Source organism: Grammomys surdaster, unplaced genomic scaffold (assembly GCF_004785775.1).
Source record: "Grammomys surdaster isolate TR1022 unplaced genomic scaffold, NIH_TR_1.0 270, whole genome shotgun sequence".
Taxonomy (NCBI): Eukaryota; Metazoa; Chordata; class Mammalia; order Rodentia; family Muridae; genus Grammomys; species Grammomys surdaster.
The window spans coordinates 3,624,952-3,635,522 of NW_021604711.1; the positions used below are offsets into that span (position 1 = coordinate 3,624,952).

A 10,571-nucleotide genomic window follows, 5' to 3' on the forward strand; every position below is an offset into this window, starting at 1 on the left:
AAAGCAACTGTACCCAGTGTGAACTGTGTGTAGGAACTGGAAAGCAATCTGATAGAAGGTTCATCATCATCCATCAAGCGGAGGGAAAGCATGTAATTCACAAGAAGTCGAAGATCATCCACAGGGCCATCACAAAGTAGGGAACAAATGGTAGTTTTTGAAATACTAGCATATTATTAATTAAACAGAAGAGCTACTGGAGTGTGTAAAAATACAGAGAATCTTCACAAAGGTATCAAACCCACACACAGACTCCTAAAAATGAGTGCCATTGGTGTCCAGCAATGGGACAGGGTAGGATGGGAATGGAATTGTCTGGTGTTTGAATCCATGGGCAGATTTTTATTAGAAATGGGCTCAAAGGAGCTCTGTACAGTTTTGAAATTTGCATCTTTTGGTAATAAATGTAAGGGGAGAGAGGTCTGTAGAACTGGCTGGAAGATAAGGCTTGTTGTGAGAACCCTCCAGCTTGAAAGCTGGGCTTCAGTCACTCCAGCGTGAAACAAAGTGGTGGTTAGTCCTCCAGGTTGGACTGTTCCTTGCAGTTGGTATAAACATTCTTGTGTGGCGAGGTGTGAGAACTTTTCACCGAGAATTTGTGATATTTTTTCAGTTTTTTTTTGAGACTTCATTTTGAAGTGAGCAGTGTCTTTTCAATCAGCTGCCAGCATGTAGTTTAACCAGAACCTCAGAGTAAAGCAGACAATAACCGAGGCACGGGCACAGGTGCACACACATCCCTCATTTGTGGCTTTGGTTTCCATGCTCACCTGCAGACAATTGACAACTGAAAAAAAATTCCAGAAATCGTCAACTCAGCCCCTTACAGTGCTGCCTTCTGAGTAGCAGGTTGAGATTTCTTATAGTCCTGGTACCTGCCTCTGGGCCGTGTATCTATCCAGTATATGCTACTCATCCGTCTGTCACATAGGAACTACCTCAGTTCTAATGATCTTAATTTCATTCAGTAATGCCCCCAAAGTGCAAAACTCATGATGCTGGAATTTCTATGTTAAAGACAAGTTGTAAAGTACATACTAAGTTAAACTATAGAAGCTTTCCACTATTACTAAGGGGGAAATATTCTGCTGGGTTTTGCTAATTCCCACAGTAAGAATAAACACATCCATGAAACCCAGAGGAAGGACAAAGAAACATTATGCTACTTTTGCTGAGGCTCCTCCTGCTCCCCAAGTTCTAGCCACAGGATGAGGTGTTGTGTTGAGGTGGAAAAGAAACTTAATAAGAGTTTGGAATTCTCAGTGGCTTCAGGAATCCACTGGGCATTCTGAGACATAGTCTCTGTGTTGAAGGCCTACTGTATACCTTTCCCCTTTGTACCACCACCGAGGTTCAAGTCAACCAAGGCACCCTTACTAGTTAGGGCAGTACAGCTGGCCACACACTTCCTCAGGCTGCCCTTGACCTCACTGTTTCGAAGACTGTAGATGAGGGGGTTCAGCATGGGGGTGACGATAGTATAGAACGCTGACACCACCTTATCGTGCTTGGCTGACCTGGAAGATGCAGGCCTCATGTAACTGAAAGTAGCAGCTCCGTAAAAGAGGCCCACTACCACCAAGTGTGAGGAGCAGGTGGCAAAAGCCTTCTTGCGGGCTTCTGTGGACCGCATTCGGAGGACAGCAGCCAAGATGAGACCGTAGGACGTCAGGATGAGGGAGAAGGGGACCAGAAGCATCAACACACAGCAAATGTACATAGCAAACTCAAATGCTGATGTGTTTCCGCAAGCCAAGCGCAGTAACACAGGGGCCTCACAGAAGAAGTGATCTATTTCATTATGCCTGCAAAACTGGAAGCTCAGCGCGGCAGCAGCCTGCATGGCTCCATCAGCTGCTCCCAGGAACCAAGACCCCAAGGTTAGTCTCAGACATAACTGCCAGCTCATGAGAACCGGATAGCGCAGTGGGTGGCATATAGCCACATAGCGGTCATAGGACATAGCTGCTAAGAGGAAGCACTCGCCCCCTCCCATTGTTAGGAAGAAGAAGATCTGGAAGCCACAGCCAGCGGCAGAGATGAACTTCTTGCCAATTAAATAACCAGTTGCCATTTGGGGCACTATGGTGGAGACCAGCATCATGTCCATGAGGGAGAGTTGGCTCAGGAGAAAGTACATGGGTGTGTGGAGCCGGCGGTCCTGGTGAATCAGGAGAAGCAGGAGGGCGTTGCCTACCACAGAGTTGAAGGCCACAGTCAGAACCAGCACGAAGAGGAACAGGTGGGCTCTGGTGTGGTTAAAGAGTCCTAGGAGAATGAAGCCCGCTGTGGTGTTCCCCTTTTCCATGGTTTACAGCCAGAGCGACACTGAAAGAAGAGGCAGAGGGCGTTCTGTCACCTGTGACGCTGTGTGAAGTACGCATGCCCAGAAGGTTGCCTGTGAGAAACCCACTTCAAATCCTTCATCCATGTTTGCAAAATGTTTCATGGTCACAAAGCTAACATAGATTCCCCCCCCCCCCCATTTCCAAGGTTTCCCTGACAAACATCTCACCAGAACAGTGAGTGAACTGGTATAACAAATCCAAGTTCTCTCTAAGTTGCAAGTGACTCGTGACTTTTCGTTACCTGATATCTACATAAATGGTTGAGAACAATTTGTCATTTATATTTTCTTTTACAATATATTTTGCATGATCAAATCTTAGGTGCTTAATTAAATTAAGTAAATATCTGTTAATGCAACTTAGGGATTTGTTAAAGTAGGTGACACATTTATAATATATCAAAAAAAATTTTTTTTTGAGACAAGGTCGCCTGTATCCTAGGCAGGCCTCAAACTTCCTATATAGTAGAGAGTGACCTAGGGACTTCTGGCTCTTCCTCCTGAGTGCTGAGATCTCAGGCACGGGTTACCATGTCTGGTTTATGTTATGCTGGGGACTGGACACAGGGCTTTGTGCATGGCCTGCTAAAACTCTACCTAAACCACATTCTTGGTCCTGTCAAAGGTTCATGAAAACACCCAGTTCACATAATTCCCTCTAACACTGAATAACAAAGGTCTTGCCAAACAAAAGGATATTTGCTCTTAGATCTAGAAACAGAAAAGACAGAATCTGTGAACAAGAGGCTAAACTCACCCTGGGTGGGAGCTCCCTAGGTTCTGTTTACAGAAGCTGACACTTCAAAAAACAATACCCCTCTTGTGTGTTTTTACAGTGTGAAGCTGTAATGCTAAACACACACTTTAATGAACTGTTCCAAAGTTTTGTTTCCATATCAGACAGCCCCTCCCTCTTTACAATCACGAAATCTCACTATTTAGTGAGTAACTCAGAGACCTTATTTTTTGCCCAGCTGCAGAGAAAAAAAAAATGATTCCTGCTTCTGAGACTTTACATTGTTACTTTCATTTTAGTCTTAGAATTGCTGGTGCCCTGGGTGTTTGAGTTTATTGAATCAAAACGTCCACAGCTACAAAGATGTGGATACTAATTCATTCTCAAGGATGTTGTCTAGTTCAAAAGTCTAGAGGCAGTCTGACCTCTGGGGTACTCCCTGTGTCTCTCCTTAGGTCAAATCACTCCTATGGTTGAAATGATTTCATCATGACACAGTCAGTCCCAGGCGGAGTCCCTGAGCATTTCAGTTGTGTGTTTGAAAGTTAAATATTTGGAAATCAATTTTGCATATTGAAAGTTACTTTGAAAGCATCCTCCCTCTGCTCACTGCATGGGTTGTCCACTTTCCAAGCTTTATCATATACTTTTCACTCTAGAAAGGATATCGAACCACGACCACAGCGCTCAGTACATCACATGCTGAAGGTCTAGATTTCCCCCCTCCCCCGCTCTTCTTTTTTTCCCATGGTTCCAACCTCTCATTATTGACGATAGGAGAAATGAATGTTAAGGTTGTGTTGTTTACTCACTGGAGAGCATGTAGCAATTTTCTTTAACTACTTTCTGCATCCACAAAACTGTTTTGTGTACATAGTCACTGTGGTGTCCACAGACACCTTCTCCACAAGGATTTGTCTTCTAAACTCTCTTAATGCCTCCAAATGAGAAGTCAGCCTCACTCAGCAAAACTTCCCATTGTCCCCAAACCACCGAAGCTCCTGACAGGCACCATTCTCTCTTCCTCAGTCGTATGTGACACTGGAAGCTTGGACGGGCTCTGGAATCACTTAGGACCAGTGTCTGTGACTTTACCTGTTGGTGGCCAGTGCAACCACCCTCCCTTTGTTGAGATGTTTGACAGCAAATGTTGGAGTTTGTGTTTTGACAAAGGAATAAGATACCACACAAAACAACAACTATGAATATTTGTCTAGAACATGCAAGAGAGGCCATGTGTTCTCAGAGAGTTGGTTCTACCACGGCTCCACTTCTCTGTTAAAAAAGCCAACACGTTTTCCTGTTTTGTTCTGTTTATACAATGCTTGGGACTGAATACAGGGCTGCACACATGCTTGGCACACCATCGGCCACTGATTTACACGCCCCGTCTTAGAAAATATATATTGTGAAATTTCTACTTACATTTAATTTCAAAATCTGTTCACCTTTTTAGTGCAGACAGGTGACTGTACATGCATTTTAAATATGAAATAAATGATTAAAAGTGGTCATTCATTATGACTCTCATTGTATGGTCAACTTGCTATTATTAAAATTATTACCTATATCTATATACAAATGAGACAGGTTACTACTAGTTGAAGTTTATAAACCTCTACAGAGTAGGCTATTGGGATAAGTTTCTAAAAAATCTGATCATGGAAATGAATCATGGTAGAAATTAGTCCTGAAGCACTAGCTCATTTGGGTAAGGTGTTAAACGCATTACTGAGACCTCCAGTCTGACTAGTGTGGGGAACAGGGAAATGTTTCACCCGTGAACCAATGGCTTCCTTCTACTCTCTGTGCTCTGTGTCCAGGGAGTTAGAGCTCTCCTTCCTGCGTTCCACATTCTCTCTTAGAATGCTGTGAGCACTGTGGTGTCTTTACTTACAACTGCACTCCACTTTTTTGCATTTGGAGTCATGGGCAGAGATAGATGCCTGCCTTTTTTTCTGACAAAGGCCCCTTGAGGAACCACAAACAAGTCAGGGTACATAATTTCCTTTCTACATTTCTCCAAATTAATTGTTAATATGTACATTTTTAAAGTCCAAACTCCTGGATACTGAAATGAAAATCGACCTGCATGTGAAAAATTAGGTAATAACAGAGAAAACTTTATATTGACAAATTTATGGGGTCTTTTAAAAAAGAATTCACCAAATGCCAGCACCCACTTGCACACATTTTAATTCATCAGGTGCCAAGATGTATAAAAGGGGAATCTTCCTTTGTAAAAATGTACGGAGTGGTGGCATTAGATAGTAGCCAAGGGCTCCTTCCCCTGGCCTCCTCCTACCCCCGAGTTCTGGGATTTGGAATTGTATTTTCTAGAGTTAAATTTCACAAACAAATAATCAGCTATGAAGAGGTTGGCCCGACCTACTTACAAGAGTCAAAAGTGTTGCCCTGCAGCCTGGGTCTGTATCCTCAGTGATGCATCTGGATATCCCCACCTAAAGAAAGTCTGTTCTACCCTGTTCCTCCACCTGCCTTGTATCAGTGCCTGGGCTGAAGTGTCATAAGGATGGGCCCACTGCCAGCCTGGGCTGCAGACACTGTCCTATCAATACCCAAGAGCTCCCAGGGTGACAGTTTGGTTGCCAGAAGTGTTTACTGTACTGAGAAACTTTTTAAAATTCCCAGGAGACTGCGAACTTTCTACACATCTCATAATGCTGTGAATCATGGGAGTGACAGAAAATCACTCAAGAGAAAAAAAATGTGGATAAATGTCCTTGGAAGCGGAATGGGATTTCAAGTGTATGAACCATGAAGTCACAGGATTCTGGTGTCATGTGATTCTGGCATTTCCTGCACAAACATCAGCAGACAGGAAGGTTGAAGTGTCTGCCATTGAGACCAGCATAATTGTCAAACAGCCACTGAAATATTACAAAGCCTGTGGAGGGAGTTAGCTGTAGAGTTTGTTTTGTTTTATTTTTTGTGAGTTTTTTTTTCATGGGCTCAATTTGAGACAATTAAGGTTGGATGGTCATATGCATGTGTTTGTGTGGATCTGCAAGAAATTGCTTTGTTTTGGTTTTGTATTTGCATGTTTGTGTCTTCAGAGGATGGTGATGGTGATGATGATGAAGAAGATGATGGTGAGGATGGTGATGATGATGGTGATGAAGATGATGATGGTGATGAAGATGATGATGACAGCAGTGACAGCATCTCCAGTCTGTATTTGCAAGTTGAATGTATCATGAATGCATTTCACGATGTTTGCCCATCTGCTTTGAGTGCTTCTGTTCCTGGGAATCCTGGGCACTTGGATCCATGCCTTGCAATTTCTTAGTTATCTACTGCCATATAGAAACCCCAAATTCTACAACTGGAGACAGATAACTGGAAACAAAACAAAACAAAAATTTTAATAATGGATCATGTGTGAGGGAAATGAACCTGATTAAAAAATGTAAAATAATTTGGTAAACTGCAATCCACATTTAATTTTATTTAAAGGAAAGTATACATTTTAACATTATTATTTATTTACTTATTTATATTTAACTGAGTGTTATGTAGCTCAGGGTTCCCTCAAACTAGCTTAGTAGCACAGGTTAGACTTGAACTCCTGATCCTTCTACCTCCAGCTCCCAATTGTTGGGACTGTAGGCACTTACATACAGTGGATTTATATCCTTAAAGCCCACTAAGAGAGAGTAGCAAGACCACCCATCCTGAAGATGGACTGTATCTTTCAAAAGGAACAGCCAAGAGGCCAGGGCACCCATCTTGAACACAGGAGGGATACATACTCTGCTGCTGTGCTCCTCACTCAGAGGGCTCTCCTGGGATCCCTGGAGAATACACAGGCAGGGATGAACATCTAGGAAGTTGACTGGAAGACCTCTTAGGATCACCGCCTAATGCAGAGTTAGGCAGAACTGAGCAAAGGGTGGAGAATGAAGAGTGATACCCCAGGCTAAAGCCTCCAAGCTCCTGAGAGTTTGTGGCCACGCTCTTCCTCCTCAGGGTCACTGTGTGGACGCTGGCTGTGGTTCGCTCCCAGGGAAGGACTGTGACCCTGATTTTAGCAGGTTTTCCCAAGAAAAAAATATCTGAGAGAGATTCAACTAAGCACTGCGAGATTCCAACATGCTGGGCAGCTCTGGAGCAGGACTTCAAATACTAAAGTTGGGGTGTGGGGGTAGGGGTGATATTCAGCACCCACTACAGAAACCCAGATACTGCTCACAAGCCCTTCCATAGGACACGGAGGTATGTGATTTATTGGTGCACGCAGAAGACAGTTAACAAATGTCAGTAGTCCACCAAAATAGAGGGGTTCCTGGGAGCATCATCACTAGAGAAAGATTGGAATGTGTTTGGTGTTCACACACTAAGTGCATGGTCTTACACATGGCAAGCTCTGAATTCAGTATTCATATGTTAAAGGTGCAGGAGAGAAAGGTTTTCCACTTTGGAGACAGGAAGGGAATATAAAAATGGTTAGGTCTATCTTTAGACAGAGTAGCCCCGGGTCAGTTCACACTCTGCTGCTAATAGTTCTCATGAGATCCAAGGATGTGGCTTGCCCAGTGTGCCTTTGTTTTGTTGAATGAAGTCCTTTGGTAGGAAACTGGTACACAGCAAAATAATGTACGAATTGTGTAGCCTCCTTTGTGGACCCACCCTCAAGGACATTTGTCTGTCTGTCTGTCTGTCATATGGCAAGCACTGAGGCTGAAAATTGACTTAGAGCAAGCAACAAGGTGATGGACTGTGATGTTTGCCTCTGGAAGGGGCCTGGGCTTCCTGCTTTCCTTCCTATCCTTAGACTCTGTTGTGTCCATGAATCCACTTGTTCTTGGTGTCGTCCTCCATTCTGTAAGGTCATAGGAGAATACCATGTCCAGTGTACCAAATAAGGAAAGGCATTGGTCAGTGTTCTGTAATTGGGAAGTCAAACTCAAGGGTCCTAGACCTGTCGGGCCCGCTTCTCTATCATATGACAGAAGGAGGAAGGACGAGAAATGGCAAGAGGGGGCTGGCAACAAAAATTCTTGGAATGGCCTGAGCTTTCGAGACTGTTGACTGGTGCTTCAGTGATTTGGGAGGGATTGGAATATTGCAAGTCCAGGACCAAATTACTTTCAGCAGTCGTTAGTCTTCACCTGAATGTGACCCGATCCATTAGTGACTGCCAAGCAGATCCTTTGGGATATTCAGAGCACTAGCTTCTAACAGCCAAAGGGCCAAGAATCCTGTGAGAAAGCACTCAAGTCTGTACCTGAGACTGGTCGGCCTCTGTAGAGCCGGCCTACTTGCTGCTTCCCCCAAATGTGTTGGAAGACTGTCTTGATCTCTGTATTTTCCTTATTCTATTATAAAAAACCTCCTGAGGCTGGCACCATGTTGGAACATGGAATTTGGGATAATATAAATCTGAAAAGGCCATGGTCACTCATATTCTAGAATAAATTATCTGTTATTCTATCTGAGGTGAGTTGGTTTTGGATGGTTGCTTTTTTTTTTAAATTTGGGTTTTTTGTTTGTTTTATATGGAAAAAGAGTCAGTCTCACTATTATTTCATTTTATTTTTTGAGGCAAGATCTTAGTTAATCCAGGCTGCAATTCTCCTGCATCAGCTTCTCAAGTGCTGAGATCACAGGTGTTTGTCATCATGTTGAGCTAACTCATATTTTTATAATGGCATGAATGCCTGCCCCACCCTCCATAAGAGTGGAGCACTTAGCCTAATCATGTCTTAAAGATATCATCTTTAAACATTCTTAAATGGAAATTTGGAAATGTTATTAGGCATGAGTTATTTTTAGGCAGTGGTATTTGTTTTGTTATTTAAAGTGATAAAATATAGCTATTTTAAGTAATAATTTCTGCTCATCTCTGAAAGATTTTTCTAAATTCTAAATTGTCTTAGATTATTCCTTTTGAAACATTTTTGACATATGGTTCATGCAATTATATTTTATGTTTAACAAGTCTTATTGATTATCCACTTCATTTATAGGGTATTTCATAATAACAATAAATTCAGCCCTATGTTTATAAAACTATTATCCATTTATTCCTCTTACTCTTGACATTGTCCATCCTACAACAAAAACTGAGTTACATGATTAAAATCTAAAAAACCAGGCCTGTGACACTGGCTCTCATCTCTAAGACCCTATTTAAAAAGTAGCATAATGGTTAAACTCGGGGAGACTAGTAGGCCAGATTGATTTTCCAAAGGCTTTGTAACAATTAGAATAGAAAATGAGAAAGGAGCCTCGAAGAAGTTAATACAACACAAAGAATGTTCCATGGAAGAGAGAACCTGAGTCTGTCAGTGAGGCGGGTCTAACTTGAGTGGAGCTGGTTTTGTGGAACTTCTCTCTGCTCGTTTATCACACTGTCTTCTGCAGCCACTTCCTCAAGGCCCCCTTGACTTCCTTGTTTCTCACACTGTATATGAGAGGGTTCAGGACCGGCGTGAAGATGGTGTAGAAGGCAGACACCACTTTGTCGCTCTTGCCTGGCTGGTGGGACTTGGGTCTTATGTAGATGAAGATGATGGCCCCGTAGAACAACCCCACCACAGCCAGGTGCGAGGAGCATGTGGTGAAGGCTTTCTTCCGAGCAGCAGAGGATCTCATGCGGAGCACCGCGGCCAAGATGAGTGAGTAGGAAGCCAGGACGAGGGACAGTGGGATTACGAGCATCAGGATGCAGCAGATATACATGAAGAACTCAAAGACTTTGGTGTCAGCACAGGCGAGGCGCACCAGAGAAGGCGCCTCACAGAAGAAGTGATTGATTGTCCGAGAGTGGCAGAAGGGGAAACTCAGGATGGTGCCTGCCTGCATCAGCCCATCGGAAGCTCCCAGGAGCCAGGACCCCACTGTCAGGTATGCACACAGCTTGGGGCTCATAAGGACATGGTAGCGCAGGGGATAACATATGGCTATGTAGCGGTCATAGGACATGGCTGCCAGGAGGAAGCACTCGCCCCCTGCCAAGGTGAGCAATAGGAAGATCTGGGAGCCACAGCCTGCAGGGGAGATGGATCCCGTGCTCATCAAATAGTTGGCTGCCATCTTGGGGACGATGGTGGAGACTAGCATCATGTCCATGAGGGAGAGCTGGCTGAGAAGGAAGTACATGGGCGTGTGGAGGATGGGGTCCCTGTAGATGAGAAGGATCATGAGGGTGTTGCCCATCAGGGAGGTGGTGAAGATTACTAACACAACAGAAAGCAGGAACAAGTGGGTCTTTGTGTGGCTGAAGAGCCCGAGAAGAATGAAGTCCACCTCTGTGCTGTTACTGAGAGTCTTCATAGGTCTGACCAAACCTGAAAGACAGAAGGATGCTTGCCTTTTTCTTTTTTCTTTCCTTTCCTTTTCTTTTCTTCTCTTTTCTCTCCTCTCCTCTCCTTTCCTCTCCTCTCCTCTTCTCTTCTTTCCTTTTCCCTCCCTTCCTTCCTTCCTTCCTTCCTTCCTTCCTTCCTTCCTTCCTTCCTTCCTTCC

The 10,571-nt window shown here is 43.7% G+C and overlaps 2 protein-coding genes across 2 annotated transcripts; both read right to left on the bottom strand.

Annotated features, from left to right (window-relative positions):
• Window positions 1–1,281: 1,281 nt before the first annotated feature.
• Window positions 1,282–2,398, bottom strand: LOC114628651 (olfactory receptor 2T8-like). The gene has a single exon (XM_028776576.1). The coding sequence runs from the start codon at window positions 2,306–2,308 to the stop codon at window positions 1,316–1,318; it is 993 nt and encodes a 330-aa protein (XP_028632409.1). The 5' UTR covers window positions 2,309–2,398; the 3' UTR covers window positions 1,282–1,315.
• Window positions 2,399–9,417: 7,019 nt separating this feature from the next.
• On the bottom strand, window positions 9,418–10,415 carry LOC114628666 (olfactory receptor 2T33-like). Its single transcript, XM_028776599.1, has one exon. The coding sequence runs from the start codon at window positions 10,380–10,382 to the stop codon at window positions 9,453–9,455; it is 930 nt and encodes a 309-aa protein (XP_028632432.1). The 5' UTR covers window positions 10,383–10,415; the 3' UTR covers window positions 9,418–9,452.
• Window positions 10,416–10,571: the final 156 nt, after the last annotated feature.